Raw genomic sequence first — 22,273 nt, forward strand, 5'->3', positions numbered from 1 at the left:
CGAGGACTCGGTGCCCCGAAGGTCCCACCGAAGTGCTCGGGAGAGAGTGCTCGGGGCTGCACGTGGCAGCCCCCGAGGACTCGGTTCCCCGAAGGTTCGCGCAAGATCATTCGACGACCCGAAGGGTCCCATCGTCGGGGTGTCAGCCAGTCAAAGGCCCAATGCCACATTTAATAGGCACACGCGGCCTGACATCCTGACATCCTGACATTCTCAGCTGCCCACGCCCCAGTGTCAGACCCTGCCATGCACTGGCAGGGGGGCGTGGGTCCATTAAATGCATGGGTCCCGTCCCGTTTCATCCAGGTGCCTCGGGATAACGTTGCCAGAATCGAAGCGCTCCGCCTGCCACCCTGCCCTGGCAGAAGAACAAGACAGGGTGGGCGCACCGGGCACCTCTGAGGCTGCTCGGTGGGCCCCCTTTGTGGCGCCCGAGGGCTTCCACAGTGGCGGGTGGTCGGATGCGCGCCGCATTTCTCCACCGCCCCTGTCACTTCGTCAAGACGAAATGATTACGCCTTTCTCCGTGGCACCTTGGCATTCGCATCCCCTCTTTCCCATTCAGGATATGTTGAGGTCGGCGCGCCTATAAAAGGAAAGGATGGAGAACACGTAAAGGAGGGACCGGAAGTGTGTAAAGAAGAGGACGTAGACGCTCAAACCCTCTCAAGCCAAGCTAGAACACGAGAGCCTCAAGCTCTCAGTAGGTGTCTCTCTCTTGTAATCAGATACATCCTTGAAGAATTCCCTTCAAGGGCAGATATAACACTCACACAGGAGTAGGGTGTTACGCCTCCGTGCGACCCGAACCTGTCTAAACCCCAGTGCACCCATTTTTCTCCCGTCAGGGCGATCATCTCCCACCAGCCATTGCATTTGTTTCCGTTCCCGCTTATTTCCCAACAAGCTTATCCAGGATCATCCCCCCGGCCGAATCTCTAAAAAGGGGTCTCTCGGGATCCCTGCGACAGGAGTTCACCCTCCGACAGCTGGCGCGCCAGGTAGGGGGGGTATCCCTGGATTGTTTGTTTCACTTTTTTCCGCAGGAAAAGATGGCCGGTGGACACCGTCTCCAGCGTTCCGGCTCCACTTCCAGTGACGGAGCGCTGCCCAACGTCAGAAGGAGCCCAGTCGCTGCTGCATGCCAGCAGCAGCCGCCATCCGCGGGCGCAGTTCTTCCCGCTCAAGGGGATCGAGGCGCTGGGCCCTTCAGGGCCACCGCCGCCGCTGCCGACTCACTTTTCGACCCCCAGCAGGTGGTCGGGACCCCGGCCGCTAGGTCCGCCTCTGAACCACGTCGGGTGCCGCCTCGGCGCAGGCTCGCTTTCAGCGAGGCCAGCCCAGGGAGCGCGCTGCTTGCAGCACATGCTCTCCTTAGGCATCCGCCCGTTCAGGCCACGCCGAACACTCCGGAAGGTCGGTGGATCCAAGATGTCGTTGCTTTGGTCGGCACTGCTCGTCGCCAGGTGCAGGCCGGGAGTCCTCGCACCACTTCTCAGCATGGTGCCGCCAGAGCCGGCTCCTCAACGGGCAAAACCCGCACGGGCCGAGGGGTCTCCAGGCGGAGTGCCGTCCCCCTGGCCGTGTCTGAAGCCTGAGACCTCCGCTTGCGCCTTGACGAGCGGAGGGGCCACGAGGATGCCCGAGTTACTCTCGAGCGTCAGCGGGAGACCCAGCAGGGGGTCGGGGCAGAGGACCAGGCTTCCTCTCTCCCGGCCCAAGGCCACCGGGGATCCCCGGTTCACCGCCACTCGTCACCAAGGACCACCGCTCGCGCTGCGGGATACGGCATCGGCTGCCGTGCCTTCACCACCAAGCTCCGCCGGGTCAGGTGGCCTTCCAAGCTCCGCCCCGAGCTGCCGGAGAAGTACGACGGGTCCATCGACCCCGTCGAGTTCCTCCAAATCTACACGACGGCCGTCCAAGCGGCCGGAGGCAGCGAAAAGGTGATGGTAAACTACTTTCATGTTGCCCTGAGGGGCTCCGCCCGCTCTTGGCTTATGAACTTACCCCCAGGGTCTATCGGCTCCTGGGATGACCTGTGCCACCAGTTCGTGGCCAACTTTCAGGGCACGTTTACGCGCCCCGGTTTGGAGTGCGACCTTCATGCCGTCCAACAGCAGGAGGGGGAAATGCTACGGCGCTTTATACAGCGCTTCAGCCAGGTTCGCAACACCATTCCTCGAGTGGCCCCCCATGCTGTTATTGTTGCTTTCCGGCAGGGCGTCCGCGATGAGCGGATGCTCGAAAAGCTAGGTACGCACGAGATCGAGACCCCTGCGGAACTCTTCACACTGGCCGATAAGTGCGCCAAGGCTGCGGAGGCCAGGGCGTGGCATGCTCCTCGCCCCACCTCCGACCAGCCAAGTTCTTCCCGCTCCGACAAGCGGGAAAAGAAGAAGAGGAGGAAGCGTGAGGCCGCTCCCATTGAGCCAGCCCAGGTCCCTGCTCATAGGGTGCCGCAAGAGCCCGACCACCGGCAAGAGCGCCGGCCAGGTGTCGATCGACGCCCCGCCAGGGCCCCTGCTCGGGCTCCTCCTCGGGCCTCCATACCCACCAGAGCCTCGGCTCCAGCAAGGGCCCAGGCTCCAGCAAGAGCCCCGGCCCCCGGCCGAGTTCCTGTTCCATCGAGGGCCCCCGTTCCCACGGGGCCCGAGCCAGGTAAATGGTGTCCTATACACCAGACCAGATGGCACGACCTCACGGAGTGTCGTACGGTCAAAGGACTCGTGGAGCAGCGCCAGAGGGAGCGCAACGAGTCCCGCGGAGGAGGCGATATTGAGGTCATCCCCAACAACGCCGAGCTCGGCTTCCAGGAGCCCGAGCATGCCGTCGCCTTCATCGAGCATCTCCGACGCTTCTACCCGTAGATGGTCGTGCTCGCGGCTCAGGTCAGCAAGGCCGGGGGCTTCTCCCCACCCGAGCAATCTGAAGGCTTCGCCCCGTGGGGTAAGTCGCTGTCGCCCAACCTTGTAAATATTGCACATTCAGTATTTCAATAAGCAATCGCTATGTCAAATTATTTTTCTGGATTCCCTATGTTTAATCTGTCTGGTGAGGTGCTCGGTTGTGCGAGAAAAAGTTCGCTCTCTCATTTTTCCCCGTTGATAAAAGAATCCCAATCGGTATACATGCGAGCAGTCGCCGCTGACTTACGTCCAACATGGTAGGATGTGGTATTCGGTGTCGTGGCAGGCTCCCGGGCACTAACCGAGTTTCGGGGTGCTCTGGGTAATCCCATCACTCGAGCTGCTCGAGTAGGCCGGAGCTCAGGCCCCCGGAGCGGGCTGTCGGTGCTCGGTCTGGTCTATCATACCCGGGCGCCACCGAACCGTAGGACCTCTGGGTTACGCCTTTGCCCGCTCTTGTCCGCCGGTTCGGGTATTCGAGAGATCTCGGGTCGAAAACGAGAGCAGTCTATAGCAAGTGCCGCACTGACAGAGCGCACTAGACAAAGAAATCCTATTTTTTCTCTTAAGTCACAGGCTGGCGATCACGAGCAGCTCGGCCGCGAGGGCTTCAATGCCCCGGTCTCTGGTCGGCCCCAAGGGTCCTCGGGTGGTCCTACCACTTAGGCATGGGTGGTCGAGATCACCCGACCCTAGGAGCCTCGTACGCCTTCCGGGCGCTCGGGCGCCCCGTCGAAAGAATTAAGTTCCCGGGCACCCGAGCTCGGAAGCACATCCCTCCTGGATCGGTGGGCCGGAAGGCCGACAGCTGTCCGGTGAGTGGTTATATTCAGACAAATCTACTTTCAGTAAATTTATGTTCCCGAGTCATTCTCGGGGGCTCTCGCGCCTTAATCTGTTCGGTGAGGTGTTTTCCTCGCACGCAAAAACCCTGTCGCGTGTATACTTTTTCCCAGAACGACAGAGCGGTTTGCAGAAAAGAGTAGCGCGCGTGCGATAATGTCTGACCGAAGCCCTCCGTGGTGGTCGTGGTGTTCGGTCCACTTTTAAGGACCCCGAGCACTACCGAGTCCTCGGGTACCCTGGGTAATCCTATCGCTCGAGCTACTCGGGTAGTCCGGAGCTCAGGTCTCGGGGGCGGGCTGTCAGTGCTCGGTCCGGCCCGTTTTAAGCCCGGGCACCACCGGACCGCGAGGACTCTTGGTCACATTCTCGCCCGCACGCGTCTCCCTTCTACTAACTGAGTGGTCGCAAAGTGAAAAAGTGTTCATTAGGCACGGCGTGTTCCGAGCGGGATCGATCTATCTCCCGAACAAGGGAGTATGTGTCTTCATTTCTTAACCTAGGCAATACGGACTCGCGAGAGCTCGAGGGCTGGCTGCGCCAACGTCAGCGATCGGAACAACTTTGTTTCTCAGGGATGGGAAGGTCGGGAACGGCCCGACTGAGTACTCACCGGGACTTCCAAGCAGAACACCAGAAGAAACATCAAACACACAGAGAAATTGGAGTCGCGAGCCCAAGGAGAAGCTGCCATTATATCCACAAGACATATACAAGGCGTTTTCTAAGGGTTCACTCCTAATATTTACATCCATTGAGACGGCAAAAGAAAGACAAAGGCTACAAAAGATCTAGTCGGCGGCGGAGGCGTCGGCTGAATCCTCTGAGTCGTCCCCGGGGGCTGGCGGCGGCGGCACCTCTCGCCTGAAGCCTGCCGCCACCACGGAGGCGGTACTCCGGACCGCTGCCCGGGCGGCCTCTCCCTCAGCCTCGACCACTCCCTCCCGCGCCGGCTCCAGTGGGAAGTTTGGGTCCCTGCTTCGATAGCAGGCCAGGACGTGCTCGGCCACTGCACGTGCCAAGCCACGTCCCTCCCGGGCGGTAAGTTCCTGGACTGCCCAAGGCAGGGCCTCGAGGCGCTCGCAGACCTGCTGCAGCCCCAACACTTGTCGTCCGGGGCCGTCGCCCTTCTTGTCGTCGACAAGCCGTCCGAGACCACCCTTCTCCACGGCCCGTCGCATCCGCCGGAGTATGTCGTCCAGCATATGCTCGAGGTTGACCTGCGAGACAAAGGCGGTCTCGAGCTTCTCCTTGGCGGCCCGCAGCTGTGCCTCGAGTCCCTGGTTCCCGACCGAACCGGAAGAACCGCCAGCTGCGGCGGGGGCGGCAGCCTGCTTCGTCTTGGCCACCATCTCGAACAAGGCGCGTTCACGGGCGGCCAGTTCCGCCTCGTGCTTCGCATTCTCCTCCGCCCTGGTAGCCGTGGCGGCCGCCGCAGCAGCAGCCTCGCCCTCTCGATGTCTCAGTTCGTCTCCTCGGCGCCTCATCTCGCCCTCCCGCCGGGCCAGCACGTCCTCCTTCTGGGCCACCGAAGTCTCCCGGGCATCGAGATCCGACGCCGACAACTCATTGTCCACCTCCCGCAAGGAAACGACCTCCTCCCAACGGTGGATCTCCTCCCTGATCTTCCGAAGGTCGTCTTCCCTGCGCTGGAGGTCAGCGCACGTCTTCTCGACCGCGCCCTCCCGGCGGGTCAGCTCGGCTTGCCGCTCCTCCGCAGCCTGCTCCCGGGCTGCGATTGCCACCTCCCTCTCCTGCGCCTGCCCCATCTTGGCAAGGGCCTCGGCAGCTTGCTGCCTCGACGCCTCAGCCAGGCGGGCGGCGTCTTCACGCTCCCGCGCGGCTTCTGCCCGCGCGGTCTTCAAAACTTCCTGTTCCCGCGCGACTTCCGCGCGGATATCTTCTAGGAGCTTCTGCTCCCGCGCGGCTGCCGCACGGGCCTCCTCCTGAGCGCCCGCCAGCTGCGCCTTCTCCAACGCCAGGCGGGCACGCTCGGCCTCGAGCTCCCCCTCCTTGGCGTCCACTGCTGCGCCCAGCCGCCCGACCGCTACTTTGACGCCTTCAATGGCGGCCAGGAAAGGGTCGTCGGGCTGGCCGGGCGCCGGTGGGGCCCAGGCTTCTCCGCAGAGTACCTCCAGGGGGGCCGAGCTCTCTGCAGGGCCCTGCGCTGCCATCCGCCCCGGGCTCTGCCTGCCCGAGGTAGGCTCCGCCGGCGCCGAAGACTCGGACGGCGGCCGCATTTCAGCATCGGCCGCCCTGTCTGCCGGCCCCGGCAAAGCGTCCTCCTCCACCATCATCCGCCCCGGGCTTTCCGCGCCCGGGGTAGGTTCCGCCGGCGCCAAGGATCCGGACGTTTGCTCTGTCCTCCTCTCGGCCGCCGCCTCCGTCTCTCTTCCGCTGGCCGCCACGACGGTTGGCGCCTCCGCCGTTCTGGTGCCCGCCTCCGTCGGAACAGCAGGCGGGCTCGGCTCTGGTCCCGGCGCCTGTTCTCTCTCCGTCGCAGCAGCGCCTGGGGCCGGCCTACGGGAGACAAATGAAAATTGTCAAAACTTAGTTCGGGCCAGAAATGCCCATGGAAAAGCAAGAAAGAAGACTCACCGATACCGCCATTTGGCCGCTGGAAGCCTGATGTCCGGGTCCGGCGCCGTCGGTTCGGACTCCTCCCGCCGCCTCTTCTGCTGGGGGCTCGGCTGAACCGCTGCGTGGGCTTCGGGTGCCGCCGCACGAGTCTCGGTTTCCGCCCTGCGGGTCGCAGGCGCCGGTGCAGGCCCCATCCACACCAGGCACAGCTCCAGCACCGGAAATGCCGCCGCTGCCGTCGGCGACGGCGGAGAGTCCGGCACCAGGATCAGGGCCCGGGGATGTTTTCCCCGATCTCCCGGTGCCACCTCCTCGACGACTTCAGTCGCGACCTCCTCCTCGGCACGGCGGCTGCTGCCTGCGGTGACCCCTTCACCAGCCCGTGCCGAGCTGCCAGCGACCTCCTCGCCAAGTAGCTCTTCCAGCTCGGGGAGTTCGGAGGCCTCGGGACTCCGGCTTCGTGGCCGGTCCACAGGCCCCTGGGCGTCGAACTCCGGCAGCCCCGCCATAATGGCCACCCGGTTGGGGTTGGCGCAGAGCGCCATCTCCGGCCACGGGAGCTCCGTCCGGCTCATGTCCTCCGTTCCGGTGATCACCCGTGTCATCCCCCGCAGCTCCGCCTGCCCCAGATCCCAGCTCGCGCCGATCTGGGTCCTGGTGATATCCTCCGGCCCGGTGTAGAACCAGCTTGGCCGGGCCCGCTCTCGCAAAGGCGCCAGCCGACGGCGCAGGAAGTCCACAACCACCATGACTGAGGTCAGCCCGCACTCGCGCAGCTCCAGGATGCGCTCCAGCACCGGCTTCAGTCTCGCATCTTCTGGTGGCGGCGCCTCCCACGTCGATCGCCGAGGTTCCGCCGCCGCCTCCGGCAGCTCCAGGCGCTCGTGGGGGTCGACGTCGATGAAGAACCAGTCCCGTCGCCACTCCTCCCACTTGCTGCGCAGCACCTGGGGAATGTAACGATCCCCCAGGCCGTCCCGGAGCCGAAGGTTGCAGCACCCCACGACGTCCGCCGTGGAGTGCCCCCTCTTCTTCCCCACCGGCCGAAGGACGAAGAAATGGCGAAGCAGCGTCGCCGACGGCATCACCCCCACGAACATTTCGCAGAGATGCGCGAAGACCGCCAACGCCACGACGGAATTGGGGCTTAGGTGCACCATTTGAATGCCGTACGTCTCCAGCACTTGCAGGAAGAAGGCGGAGAACGGCGGCACCAACCCCGCCGCCACAAAGGAAGTGAAGAGGACGGTCCGCCCTGGGACGGTCGTCGCTGGCGTCAGGCTCGCCGGCGTCACCACCACAGCACCTGCTTGCCCCTCCGGCACCAGCAGTTTCCTGATCTTGTCCGCCGCCTCCTCGTTTCTCAGACGAGACTCTGGCAAGATGCTGTCCGAAGCCTTGTCACGGCGTCCTCCTCCAACCCTCATCATCTCGGCAAGAATGAAAGGTATTTTGGTGGTGAAAAGAGAGAGAGAAGGAAGAATGCTCCGGTCGCCTGAAAATTCCCTAAAGGCTTCGGAGCACGAAGAAGGCAAGAGCACAAGTGCAAGAGAGCGTAAAAAGGGGAACGGACCGATCCATTCCCCCTTTTTATATCTCAAAGTTCAAAAACTGCCGCCCAAACGGTTCGCTCGGCGAAGCGTCGCCTCGATCGACGCCACCGCCAGGCGAATCTCCCGCCGATCGCGCGATGTCAGCGGTTGCCAGGCGTATTTTCCTCGATCTGCGCAGCGACCACGCGTGCCGCCCGTATGGTCATCATACCCTTCGGAAGTTGTGTGGACACGCGTCCACTCATTTTCCCGTTGGGGCGTACTTGAGGTCTAGGTCCGCAAGGGCCACCTCTCGAAAGCTTACCACATGGCGTCCGCGCCAGCCTCGGCCTCGGTCGCGACGAAGGGCCCATTCGCAGTCTCCGTCCCGTCGGCTACCAACGGGCCCGGGGGCTACTGTCGGTGTATTCAGAACCAGGGGTCCCTAAGTCCCGAGACCAGGCCAGCCATCCGCCACATGTCACCACCCTGCAAGGTAAGAAGAAGCTAAGTCCCAGGAGAAGGTGCTCGGGGCCGCCGCCTCTGGTTCCCGAGCACCCTAGTTCCCCGATGATCCGCAGAGCCCAAATACCGGGAAGGAAGTGCCCGGGAGAGAGTGCTCAGGGCTGCACGTGGCAGCCCCCGAGGACTCGGTGCCCCGAAGGTCCCACCAAGTGCTCGGGAGAGAGTGCTCAGGGCTGCACGTGGCAGCCCCCGAGGACTCGGTTCCCCGAAGGTCCCACCAAGTGCTCGGGAGAGAGTGCTCGGGGTTGCACGTGGCAGCCCCCGAGGACTCGGTTCCCCGAAGGTCCCACCAAGTGCTCGGGAGAGAGTGCTCGGGGCTGCACGTGGCAGCCCCCGAGGACTCGGTTCCCCGAAGGTCCCACCAAGTGCTCGGGAGAGAGTGCTCGGGGCTGCACGTGGCAGCCCCCGAGGACTCGGTTCCCCGAAGGTCCCACCAAGTGCTCGGGAGAGAGTGCTCGGGGCTGCACGTGGCAGCCCCCGAGGACTCGGTGCCCCGAAGGTCCCACCGAAGTGCTCGGGAGAGAGTGCTCGGGGCTGCACGTGGCAGCCCCCGAGGACTCGGTTCCCCGAAGGTCCCACCAAGTGCTCGGGAGAGAGAGCTCGGGGCTGCACGTGGCAGCCCCCGAGGACTCAGTGCCCCGAAGGTCCCACCGAAGTGCTCGGGAGAGAGTGCTCGGGGCTGCACGTGGCAGCCCCCGAGGACTCGGTTCCCCGAAGGTTCGCGCAAGATCATTCGACGACCCGAAGGGTCCCATCGTCGGGGTGTCAGCCAGTCAAAGGCCCAATGCCACATTTAATAGGCACGCGCGGCCTGACATCCTGACATCCTGACATTCTCAGCTGCCCATGCCCCAGTGTCAGACCCTGCCATTCACTGGCAGGGGGGCGTGGGTCCATTAAATGCACGGGTCCCGTCCCGTTTCATCCAGGTGCCTCGGGATAACGTTGCCAGAATCGAAGCGCTCCGCCTGCCACCCTGCCCTGGCAGAAGAACAAGACAGGGTGGGCGCACCGGGCACCTCTGAGGCTGCCCGGTGGGCCCCCTTTGTGGCGCCCGAGGGCTTCCACAGTGGCGGGTGGTCGGATGCGCGCCGCATTTCTCCACCGCCCCTGTCACTTCGTCAAGACAAAATGATTACGCCTTTCTCCGTGGCACCTTGTCATTCGCATCCCCTCTTTCCCATTCAGGATATGTTGAGGTCGGCGCGCCTATAAAAGGAAAGGATGGAGAACACGTAAAGGAGGGACCGGAAGTGTGTAAAGAAGAGGACGCAGACGCTCAAACCCGCTCAAGCCAAGCTAGAACACGAGAGCCTCAAGCTCTCAGTAGGTGTCTCTCTCTTGTAATCAGATACATCCTTGAAGAATTCCCTTCAAGGGCAGATATAACACTCACACAGGAGTAGGGTGTTACGCCTCCGTGCGGCCCGAACCTGTCTAAACCCCAGTGCACCCATTTTTCTCCCGTCAGGGCGATCATCTCCCACCAGCCATTGCCTATTGTTTCCGTTCCCGCTTATTTCCCAACAAGCTTATCCAGGATCATCCCCCCGGCCGAATCTCTAAAAAGGGGTCTCTCGGGATCCCTGCGACAGGAGTTCACCCTCCGACAAACCCGGATACTCTGCGTTGACCCGGATACTCCGGTGAACAGTATTTTTAGAGTTTTTCAATTAATATTTTCTTGCATATCTTTTGCTAGAATTGAATAATTTTTGTCACTCTAGGATTGTAACTTTCACACTTATTTAGGTGATTATGCACTAGTTGAGCGTAGCATATTTAGATTTTTCACTTGTGAAATATCCATAATTTATTTTCCGCAGCAAGTTTAGACCAACAGTAAAATGGATGAATTTTTGTAAAAACGTCTATTCACCCCCTCTAGACGACATCATTGTCCTTTCAGGGGCACCACAGTAAATGGAGCAGGCATCAGAGGTGACTCAACCCTTGCCAAATCCTTCAAAATCATTGACCTTCCCGATGAAGAATGAGAGGAGGACGCCATGATCCACAAGAAGAGTTGCCTTCTTGCCTTGCAAAAAGCATCGATGGGTTGTCGGTTGAGTAAACTCCTGCTTTTATAGTCCGACCAGCCATTGATTCACGCCTGGGGTGGAAGGCAAAGCCACTGCAGGAAATGTCCCCAATCCTATCATTTAGCACCCAGGGGGCTCATGGCCGATTCCCAGTCAAAACCGTGTAGGCATGGCTATGTGGGGGTACCAACATCTTAGTTTTTTATACACATCTCAACCGGCACGGCATCCACACTGCTCAAAATCCATGGTGGCGTGCATGAGGAATCAAAAGTCCCTCGGGCCCGACGATAATCAATGCTTCTCTCTATTTCTCAGGACGCTTAACCTCCCTACGTGACGTGAAGTTCAGAGTCAAACTCTGAAAGCTAACGGCATCGATGACTACTCTCTGGGTAGACTATGTTCCCTCAGGGTCCAAGTGGTGCGATCAGACCTGACCATGATCATAGGGAAGCTTAGTGGCTACTGTCGAAGTATTGAGTAAGGGGATATCCTAGCTAATGAGTCCCACAGGGGTGTGGCGTCCGGCAAGGGATATTTCCTGAACCTTGGCTCATCGCGCGATTAGCCCTTGGATCGCCTGACTAGCGCGAGGCTTGTGTGACTAGCCTCCTTGCTATTTAATATGATCCCGTGACCAACCCTTACTGGTCGTGGGGCGTCCAGACCAAACCTATCTAAATCGCATTTATTGATATCTACTCAAGTGTTTTCCTTCTCAAGGCTCATTCTCTAGCGAACAAAGTCATAGTCAGCACAGATGGGCAGTACCCTGTCCCGTAGCATTAATTGCTGCAGAGGGCGTGTTATAGACTGACTTAGCACTACGCAACAGATGAGACAGGGTATGTAGAACGACCAGACAAGTGGACGAGTTTGCGGGCAGACTCACAGAAGGCTGGGCCAAAATGGCTTGGAAGATAAGCTTGTGGTGCACGATGAGGGGACAAACATGGCTATCGAGGTAAGGTAAGAGTGAAGGCGTCCAAAAGGATGGGACAGGTCCCGCAGTACCACCGACGCAAGGTGCGGTGTGCACGTTCCGCGTGTTGATGGCCTGAGAAAAGTACATCTAGCTAGGAATGTATCAGTAGAAAAGGGCCCACTTGAAGTTCTCATTCTCTTGTATATAAAGAGGAGAACGGGGCTTAAAAAAGGGACTAATCGGTAACCTGTTCAAAAACACGGATAATAAAATATACATGACATATGGTTATTATCCTTCAGGAGGCCTGAGCCTAGATAACCCTATGTTTTTAAGTTCATGTGTCCATCGACCGCAAATGTTGTTCAAGTATCCATCGACCGGTACACCTCAAAATTATTATCAGGGACTAACCTCAACAATAATAGTCAAATAAAACTCTTTATATAAGATGGAGAAAAAACCTTACATAATATAAACAAACTTAAACTTGGACAAGACTAATGTCCTATTTGTTTCTACTTATTAGCAGTTTCTGCTTCTCAGAAAAGCTGATAAGCTGAAATAAACGTCGAACTTATTATTGACTTATGGTGTCGGTGGCCCACTTTCTTCCCAGGAGAAGATGCTTGGGGCCATAGTCGGTGGCCCCCGAGTACCCCAGTTCCCCGATGATCCACGGAATCCAAGTACCGGGAAGAAAGTGCTCGGGGAGGTGTACGGTCACCCCCGAGCACCCTAGTCCCCCGACGATCACCAGAGCTAAGTTCCGGGAGAGAGTGCTTAGAGCTGCGTGCGGCAACCCCCGAGCACTCGGTTCCCCGAGGATCCGTACAAAAGTGCTCGGGAGAGAGTGCTCGGGGCTGCGTGCGGCAGCCCCCGAGCACTCGGTTCCCCGAAGTTCCGTACAAGAGCTCTCGGGAGAGAGTGCTTAGGGAGGTGAACAGTGCCCCCGAGCACTCGGTCCCCCGAGGACAAGGAAAGGCATTCTCGGGAGAGAGTGCTCGGGGAGGTAAACAGTACCCCCGAGCACTCGGTACCCCGACGACCACAAAAGGCCCCCGAGGGGCCCGCCACTGGGGTGTCAACCAGTCAAAGGCCCGATGCCGCATTTAATGAGCGTGCGTGGCCTGACGCCTCCAACTGCTCCCGCCGTGCTCAGCGTCAGTCCCTGCCATGCTTTGGCAGAGAGACGTGGGGTTATTAATTGCACGAGTCCCATCCCGTGCCATCCGGCTTGTCTCGGGATAACGTCGTAAGGACCAAGGTGTTCCGTCTGCCGCACTGCTGTGGTAGGGGAACAAGACAGGGCGGGCACGCTGGGTTTCACTACGGCTGCCCGGTGGGCCCTCTCCACGGCGCCCGTTGCCAGGGCATTTATGGTGACAGATGACTGGGCGTGCAACGCATTTTCCACCTCCGGTCGCTTCACCCAGAGAAAATGATGATGCCTTTTCCATTTATGGCGTCTCGGAACTCGAGCCCCCTCCTTCCGTTCGGGGCATGTCACGGCCGGGTGTACTTAGGGCAGCCGGCGGCACAGGAAAAAGGGGGGAGAAGGGGAGAAAAAAGAGTAAGGGACAAGGGGGAAAACAGAGACCAAGCGAAGAACACAGCACGAGAGACAGACTGTGAGGGAGGCTGAGCTCAGTTCCAGCCGAAGAACAAGGAGCCCCAAGTTCTTAGATAAATCAATATTCTTGTAACCAGCAACATCCTTGAGGGACTTCCTCAGGACAGTTATAGCATCCATACAGGAGTAGGGTATTACGTCTCCGTGCGGCTCGAACCTGTCTAAATTCCGGTGCATTTACTTCTTCTTGCACTAGGCAACACCACCACCGCCGGCCGTTGCATTCATTCCCATTTATTTCCCCGACGAACTTGTTCAGGATCATCCCCGGCCGAATCTCCAAAAAGGGGGTCTCTCGGGATCCCTGCGACTAGAGTTAATCCTCCGACATATGGTTTTTCTGATAAGCTGTCTTTATGTGAAATGAACTAAAAGTTGGTAAGCTAGCTGAGATCAGCTTTTTAAAAAATCGGTGTGCCGAGAGCCTAAAAATTAAATCTATATGAGCTAACTGTTTTTCTCAGAAGTCATAAACGGTTTTTAAAAAAAAAACTCATAAATTTTAGCTATACCAAATAGAGACTAAATCCACAACACAATTTAATTTTGGTGCAAATATGAAATCTTTTGGTCATGCCAAACAACACTTCCAAAAATTTTAATACCCCACCCCAAAAGTTTAGAATAAAGAGAAAGTATTCTTATATCATTATAAAGATTTGTATCTTATTAAAATACTATTGATATGTTTATAGGATCAGGTGCTCCATATTATTAAGACAGTTTACAAGTAATATTTTAGTAAAGTAGGTATGATGGCAATTTTCACTGACAATAAACCTCAACCCGATCCCTACCGACCCCCCAACCCCCGCCGCTCCCGAGGTTATCGACGAAGGCCGGCACCACCTCACCTCGAGAAGCTCCACTAGGGCTAGGGTTTGGTCTCGGCCCTTCTACGGCGGGCGGGCGATGGCAATGGAGGGCGGCAGCGCGGCACTGCCACCGGCGGCGGAGGTGAAAAACCCGAGGTGCTTTATGGACGTCAGCATCGGCGGCGAGATGGAGGGGAGGATCGTGGCGGAGCTCTACGCGTCCGTGGTGCCGCGAACGGCGGAGAACTTCCGCGCGCTCTGCACCGGAGAGAAGGGTGTCGGCGCCGCCAGCGGCAAGCCGCTCCACTTCAAGGTTAGTACCGATCGACCGAAGCGTCGAGGGGATTTGCCTCTGCTCCTTTGTGTGATTTGTATCCGTTTGGTGGGCCATTTAATTTTTTGCCACCCCTAGAGAAGCACCCCTTCTCCTCTCCTGAGTGACTGACACGTGAGTCCCCTTAGTCACGGATGATGTTTGTTCAGGGGTTTTGGGTGTTAGAAACTCTAATTTTGGTTGCTTTTGGGTCTCTCGATTCGGGAATACTGCGCGTAATCAATGTGCTTCTGTAACGGCAGAAATAAATGTGTTTTGGTGCGATTTGACTTGTCCTGATTGGTTTCGAGCATCTAGAATCGAAAAGGCGCCGTCTATTATGCAATTGATTGGTTATTCTAGGGTTTTGTTGCAGATTTCTCAACCCTGGAATCGGAAAGATTTGTTTCTGATGTAGTTTATTACTCTGTATACAACAATCCCCTTCAAGGGATTGCCCCCTTATCCCTTAGGAGTTCAAAACAAATGTTCGTTTTTAGGCAAGCGATTAGCGTCCGGTGCGATTTAGCTTCTCCTAAGAAAATTTGATTCTACAGTTTGTTGTCGTCGTCTTCTTTGTAAGTATCGTTTCCTTTTGTCATATGCCTGGATATCCCGCACTCACTGCCAGTCGTACGCATAGCTTTTCCGCACAAATATAAGGTTCTGCCTTGTTTTTTTTGTTTTTCTTTCTCTTTTCCTTAGCAGTACTCGTGTTGTGATGTCACATCATATCCTTTGATCTGCAGTGAACTCTATGCACTGCTGCCACCAGTTCTGTTACTGTTATAAGGGCCCCTCCCTTTTGACTTTATCCTCATTCTCATTGCACCTTGCATATATTAACCTCTGAAGTACCACCCGTGCTTGCTTTAGTGGCCTTCTGTTAAAACTGGCCACACGTTAGCTTTGTGCTTCTGTAGTCTTCCACTCTTGCTTAGAGATACCTGCCCTAGCTTCAGAAGTATATTTATAGTTCGTTATGTCTGACACAAGCAAATACGATAGTAATACTGAAATACAGATATGAAAGTTGCGGTGGTTCTCCGTTGTTGTTGTTAGCTGATTCCTATTCATTTGATAGTGCTAGCCAAATGGGCCGGCACGAGGCCTTTTACTGTAGACACGACCCACACGACCTGCTGCTAATCTTGCCAGGGCCGGCACGACAAGATGCATCGGGCCGTGCCTGGGCTGCCACCTTGGCACGGTGGGCCAGCACCACCACGGTCTGATAGAGCTGGCACGACATGGCACCGTGAGGCCACACGTGGCTCGAGAGGCATGATGACGCGCAATACGGTGAGCGTGCGTAGCATGATCCGGAGCGGGCTGTTGTGCGTGCCTGCCACAACCTTATTTGGTCATGCTGATTGTTGAGATTTGCTTCGATCAAGCAGTGCATGCGCAGGCAGGCAACGAACAAATGCCAAGTGAATGTCGAGTATCGAGTTTGGTTTGATGTTTTAATTCTTCCATTCTTTCTTAAGCAAATTAAGTTGGAAACTGAGGATCAAATTGGTGGAATTAATGTAAGAGCTAGTAACAAACGTCTTGTGCGGGCAGATTGTGACAGCCAGTGTTAGCCGGGACCTTCATGATGGGTGCATCGCAGAGGTCATGAAATATTAATAAAGCTCATTATTTACTTCCAATTACGTGTCTAAGATGTTTCCATATTTTCTTATTTTCTGTTTTTAATCTTTTTATGATTTTTCCTGTTTTTTTATATATTTTATGCCTAAATAGGCTAACCGTGCCTCTCTCAGCCTACCGGGTTGATCGTGCCTCAGGTCGGCCTGGCACAACACAAACACCCGGTGGGCCGTGCCTGGGCCAAGGCCTCGGCACGTGGGACGACCCAGCATGGCACAATAGCCCGGAGTGCCTACATGGACCATGCCTAATGGGCTGTGCCGCCGTCCTGCCTGGCCGGGCTAGGCCGTGCTACCCATTTGGCCAGCACTATTCATTTCCGCCTTTCCCCCCCCCCCCCCTCTGTTTTAACTGGAGTATTAGAGCCCCCAAAATGATGGTCGAACTTTGCCGCCTCAGTACAACTGCATATGCAGCGCTACAATTTGCTTCCAAGTCTTGTCAGTAATCACTAATTGCAATTTTGGTAATTGTTACTTTTTGCAGGGCTCATGCTTCCATCGCGTTATCAAAGGGTTTATGCTACAAGGTGGAGATATAACTGTTGGTGATGGAACAGGAGGAGAATCAATTTACGGGTTGAAATTTGAGGATGAGAATTTTGTTTTAAAGCATGAGAGAAAAGGAATGCTATCAATGGCAAATTCTGGTCCCGACACAAATGGTTCTCAGTTTTTCATTTCTACCACCCGGACACCTCATTTAGATGGGAAACATGTTGTTTTTGGGAGAGTGATAAAGGGGATGGGGGTGGTTCGCTCTATTGAGCATGTCCCTGTTGGAGAAGCTGACTGCCCCACTGCTGATGTTGTAATTGTTGATTGTGGGGAACTTCCCGAAGGTGCTGATGATGGAGTTGCGAACTTTTTCAAAGATGGTGACATGTATCCTGATTGGCCCAGTGATCTTGAAGAGAAGCCCACAGAGGTTTCATGGTGGATGGATGCTGTGGAGTCTGCTAAAGCTTATGGGAATGACTATTTCAAGGTAATTTGCTGTCTAAACTTCAACTAATTTTTTTTTATATTACTGACATGTCTTTAGTTTCACTGAAACCAAATCTGTTTTATGGTGAATCAATTCAGAGTAAAATAAATAAATAGCATAAAATTCAATAACTAGACAGCAGCAGTATTTCCTTGCAGAGACTAAAAAGACATATCTTAAGATAGCGGGCATAACTAATGTGCTTAGGTGTCTGCAACTTGCTCAGCTAGATGTAAAATTTTGGCTACTGAGATACACGAAACATTTCAATTTTTCACATGGAAACAATAGTACTGGATCTGTTATAAGAAATACTTGCATATTTAAACTTTACTGGCATATAGTCAGTAAATGGTCAAAGGTGTATATTGGACACCTTCGATGTGTGAAATGGTATTTGTTTTGGAACTAAGGTAGTAACTTACAAAGAAATCTACCAGTAAAGGGATTGTATTCTGTGACACGATTTTCTCAAATTGGGATGATGAGAACTTTTCAGGGTTAGTGACAGAAACAGAAAAATTCCCTTCCGTAGGGGAATTTTTCACATTGTTCTTCAGACTGCATATCCCATGGTATTCAGCAATTTGTATTATAGTAAAGCCTCTTGTGTTTGCCATAGAGCTTCTCCATATTAAGCGAGTTAGAGTTTCTGTTCTGTAGATGTCTAAGGTTATATTTCCCTATCTGGAACTGAAGTTCGTGTCTCTATTCTCTACAGAAACAGGATTACAAGACAGCCATCAGAAAGTACAGGAAAGCTCTGCGCTACTTGGATGTTTGCTGGGAGAAAGAAGAGATAGATGAAGGTAATTATGCTGTTTCTAATACATTGTTCAATTTTTGTTATTTCTGTCATGATACACACTGATCATTAAGATATGTGATATGTCACTCGGAACTTAATGGTATTACAAACTGATTGATATGCAGAGAAGAGCACAGCACTCCGGAAGACCAAGTCCATAATACTTACTAATAGCTCTGTAAGTTTTGTCGTCTAATCAGTCCTTTTCTGTATGAATATATGTAATTCTCAAACCTAAGAAAACTATGGTGTTAATGCTATCTCGACTAGCTTTGCCATACCTTATCCACATGGTAGTACCAAGCACTTGTTATGCATGGCCTGAGTAACTAGATTGCGACATGGTTTGTGCATCTGATTGCCTGTTCTTTCTGTCCTTTACATTTCTGTTCACATTCTACCTTAAAGTAGATGAGCATTGGACTTTCAGTTGAGGAATTGCACTCAACACTAAAGTTATATTCATCATTGTTGTTCCTTCCATTTAAGACCCCATCTACTCCAGAGGATACGTTCTTTCCCTCTATGCAACTTCAGTAGCATAAAATTTATGCTTTGATGTTCCATTGTTCTAGGAATAATTGCCATCAATCTGTTGTTTGAATGTTTGTATCATCTTTCTCGTGTGCTAGTGTCTCTGAACCATTCTTACACTACATTTACTATGAATTTGCTTATTTATGTGTACCAGCTCAGCACCATATGATAAATAGATTCATCATTGACCTGAGGTCAATAAAACACTATCTTGCACATACCAATGCTTTGTTTCCTGAAAGGCTGAAACTAATATATAATTTTTGCAGGCATGCAAATTGAAGTTGGGAGATCTAAAGGGTGCTTTGTTAGATGCGGATTTTGCACTGCGTGAAAGGGAGGGAAATGCTAAGGCCTTTTTCCGACAAGGACAGGTTGGCAACTTGGTCTTGGCTTTTAGTAGTTCAGTGTAGTGCTGTGAAACTTGAAGTGACACTTCTATCAGAATTATAATTATACGATTTGTTTGCCAATGCCTCCATACTGTTTCTGACATTCTAGCTTAGTTCAAACTACTCGCAGTCTTGTGTGACTGTTCATTGCAGACCCTGAGTGGTTATTATGCATAATCATTGTTCCTTTTCATATCTGATTTTTGTAGTGCTCTTGTCTCATGTAAAGTGTGCAGTAATATTCTCCATTGTTACCGGACATTTCTGCTGAAATCACTTCTTTGTCTGGCACACAAGGAGACCTGACACCATAGTTTTAGCAACTGGGCGGTGAGTGAATTGGTTGGTCCATTGGTTCGCTGGCTGGATCAGTGGCTCATTGATCCAACCTCTGGTTTTTTTAATAATAATATGAGCCTTTCTTAACAACAGGCTAGCGGCTAACTAGGAAGCAAATGGATCGAGAAAAGCTGCAGGGTAAATAGCTCTCAACCATTGAAACAATGCAAATCACAAAATGCTCCTCCTGCCCACTTGCCGTCACCTGTCCAACCAAACCCTCGCCGTAACGCTGCCTAGCTGCCTCCACTATCCCCTATAGCCAAAGCTTTTCACCATCACTAATATGGTTGCTATCATTTCGTTCAGTCTCATGGTGCCACGGCTGGGCTCCCGACAACACTGACTTGTTAGATTTCACGTTGGATTGGTTCTCTGGTCAGAGGAAGATGAGAAACGAAAGAAAACAAAAGGAGCGAGGAAGATCATTGGAGCGAGGGACGTGGCAGAAGTGGGGCTAGGCTTCCTCTTCAGCATGGGTGGCTGGCACTTGGGCCGGGTCAGGCCAGGCCATGAGGCCATCCCCGCTTTTCTTATTCCATTTTTCCTTTCTTACTGTCTGGTTCGCGTGTTTTTTCTGATAATAATCTTTGAAGCAAGCTCAGAGTAAAAAAATAGCTGGTTCATGTTATTGCGGGTTCAACTGCTGGTGCAATCCCGTGTTTAGAACTATGCTTGACATGACTGTGAGGATTATACCATTTCTTTGGTTAAAACAAATTCTCAACATTGAAGCAACCCCACAGCAAAAATTGATGGTGCAACTTTACTTACATTTAAACTTGAGTAACAGCCAAGAAACTGTTTACCGGAAGCCCTTCTTTTGCTGTTCCATTTGACTTAAGATAAATGTTGCCCTAAGAAAAGCATAGGGACATGTTTTGTTCTTTTGGTTGCTACTACTATAGTACTATTTGTTGCCCTCATTAGATATCAGCGTTGACGTCTCAACTCTCAAGTATGTGCATTTGAACTGCAAGTGTAACTACCCAAAGCACTTAACACCCATAATATCTTATTGATGTACCTGTCAATGTCTGTGAAACCCTGATCCCTTAAATGCGATTTTCAGGCACACATTGCACTTAATGACATCGACGCAGCGGTGGAGAGCTTCAAGCATGCATTGGAGTTGGAGCCAAATGATGGTTTGCTCTCTTTCCTCTTCATTGTCAATTCATTTGTAAGTTGCAACTGAGAATCGAATTGATTTGTTTTCACAACCATTTAGGTGGAATCAAAAGAGAGCTAGCTGCTGCAAAGAAGAAGGTCAGTCTGATACCTTTGTAGCCCTGACATTGGATAACTCGTGCAAGTTGTTAGTGACACTTTGAAAACTACCACAGATTGCTGACAGAAGAGATCAGGAGCGGAAGGCATTCGCTAGGATCTTCCAACCTTATGCAAAATCTGACAAAAGTAGCGAAGTAATTTTCAAGTACCGATTCATTTTGTTGGTCTTCATGACTGAGCGGGTAAAGGAGCTAACAGTATTTTTGTCTCCTGTAGGAAAACAATTGATCTGTAGTTTCTTTCCCCCGGCATAGACTTTTGTTTGCTTAATCTGGGACACAGAGCTGAACTTTCAGCGAAAAGGTCCGGGTTAGCCTTAGAACACTACTTGTATCCACCTCTTCTTCAACGACTTATTGTTGTCGACGTACTGACATTACAGAATGCTATCTGTTGCAGGTGTTTAGGGATTCGGCGCTGCAAAAATGTGGATTCCCAATCTTAGATAGAAGGAAAAGATAGTGGGGGAAGGAAAGCTTTTGTTTTCTTTTACTACAGAAGTTGCAATGGGTGTGCCCCAGTGTTGTCTTCAGGAAACCTACGACATGGAACTTAACAGTGCAATTTTCAGACGTTGCAGCAAGGCATGCCTATAGACCGTATTCCCTTTTTGTGTGGACCGTTGTGGCCTACCAGACAATTGACACCTCTTGTGCGTGGATTGCCTGTTTCGCTTTTGTGGTGTTCTCTGACCTCTGGGCGCCTTTTGTCTGCCACATCTGTTTGTTGCCGAACGCTATATGCCTGGTTTCTACGTTACATTTTTTTTCCGGTTCGTGTTCCTCGGTTCACGACCGTTTCTGGCGTGTCTGAGGCGAAGTTTCGCGTGCACCTCACGCGCGCGTCAGGGAATGATTTATTTGTTCGGTTTTCATGGTTTAGTTCCGTTCATCCTAAGATGGGTTATTTACTCCATTTAATGTGGTAGCATTTAAGCAGAGACATAATTGGAAAAGTTGAGAAAGTGGCTTGCATGATTGGTGTGAAGGTAATATACATAGAAGCAATCATCTCTACGGTTCTATCATATATTTACTATCGAATATTGTCTTATTCTAAAAATAATTATTGTTTATATTGATGGATAAGTATGTGACTTATTTATGAAATTATTTGTTTATATTATAATGTTATTCTTAGTCTATTTATGGTCGTATATCATTATGATGATACATAACATCAGTACATGTATTGAGTGATGATCACGTTTTAAGATCATATGTATAGAGATATCAGGTCAATAATGTGTATATTTATGTTAGAGAATATGATATTGGATAGAACTATCTTAAGATACTGTTGGGACTGTTATTTATGATGTGCTATTAGTTGTTATCTTAAATAGTGTATATGTAGGATCCTTAGATCTAAGGTCGTTATTGATTCTCAGAATGTATAGTAGTATATTTTGAAGCTGTTAAACGCTATTCTGTTTTGATTTTTAGAATGTGTAGTGATATATTTTGAAGCTGTTAAACGCTATTCTGTAACTGGTAGTTATAAAGGTAGTTTTCGGGTTTATTATGAAACATGTCGTAGGGTATGAGCGATCAAGATGAAATTTATTATTCCTTGATAACATGAGAGATATCTCTGAACCTCTCGAGTTAGTTGGATTGAGAAAGTGCATGGCTATATCAATATGATTAAAGAGTTAGTCCTGATGAATCCACTACTTGATCGAGTGAATGGTCGGGCTATCACAAGGGTGACATGTATCTTGCCTTGAGCTTGACTGGTATCGTGAGGGGAAGGGATCGGTATATGTGTATATTAAGATTCAGTCGATATAATTTTTCGTATGCTCAGGAGTCAACATGTCCTACTAGGGACCGCTATTGATTTTGGTTTGGAAAGGATTTTTGAGTCGTAGCTGTTTGTACATGAACCTAATAGGTCACATATTTAATGGGTTGAAACAAAACATACGACTTGGATTTGTATATGGGTTTTGATTGGATCGTGATCCATGAGAAGTTAGAATCATAAAAGGTTTCTAATGTGGGAGCCCATTGGCGAGCTCTATATAAGAAGAGGCATGGGTAGGGCGTGCGAAGGTTAAGCCACTCCGAAAGCCTAGCTGCAGCCTTCCACATGATCTACCAAAATCCTAGCCACATGTGCGGTGCTAGTACATCAAC

At 52.7% G+C, this 22,273-nt stretch overlaps 1 protein-coding gene across 6 annotated transcripts; it reads left to right on the forward strand.

Moving 5' to 3' along the window:
* The first annotated feature begins 13,754 nt into the window (after positions 1 to 13,754).
* Positions 13,755 to 21,006, forward strand: LOC133926497 (peptidyl-prolyl cis-trans isomerase CYP40-like). 6 transcript variants are annotated; one of them, XM_062372465.1, is made up of 10 exons: positions 13,755 to 14,120; positions 16,263 to 16,763; positions 17,485 to 17,572; positions 17,697 to 17,749; positions 18,378 to 18,482; positions 19,912 to 19,987; positions 20,071 to 20,108; positions 20,186 to 20,266; positions 20,349 to 20,435; positions 20,532 to 21,006. In XM_062372465.1, exons 1-9 carry the CDS (start codon positions 13,905 to 13,907, stop codon positions 20,358 to 20,360), a joined length of 1,170 nt encoding a protein of 389 aa, XP_062228449.1. In that variant the 5' UTR covers positions 13,755 to 13,904; the 3' UTR covers positions 20,361 to 20,435; positions 20,532 to 21,006. The 6 variants fall into 6 exon arrangements, with proteins under 6 accessions (XP_062228449.1, XP_062228453.1, XP_062228452.1 ...); XM_062372469.1 differs by lacking the exons at positions 20,186 to 20,266; positions 20,349 to 20,435; positions 20,532 to 21,006 and adding exons at positions 18,730 to 18,830; positions 18,933 to 19,065; positions 19,149 to 19,338; XM_062372468.1 differs by lacking the exons at positions 20,186 to 20,266; positions 20,349 to 20,435; positions 20,532 to 21,006 and adding exons at positions 18,730 to 18,830; positions 18,933 to 18,977; positions 19,149 to 19,338.
* The last annotated feature ends 1,267 nt before the right edge of the window (positions 21,007 to 22,273 follow it).

Source organism: Phragmites australis, chromosome 8 (assembly GCF_958298935.1).
Source record: "Phragmites australis chromosome 8, lpPhrAust1.1, whole genome shotgun sequence".
Taxonomy (NCBI): Eukaryota; Viridiplantae; Streptophyta; class Magnoliopsida; order Poales; family Poaceae; genus Phragmites; species Phragmites australis.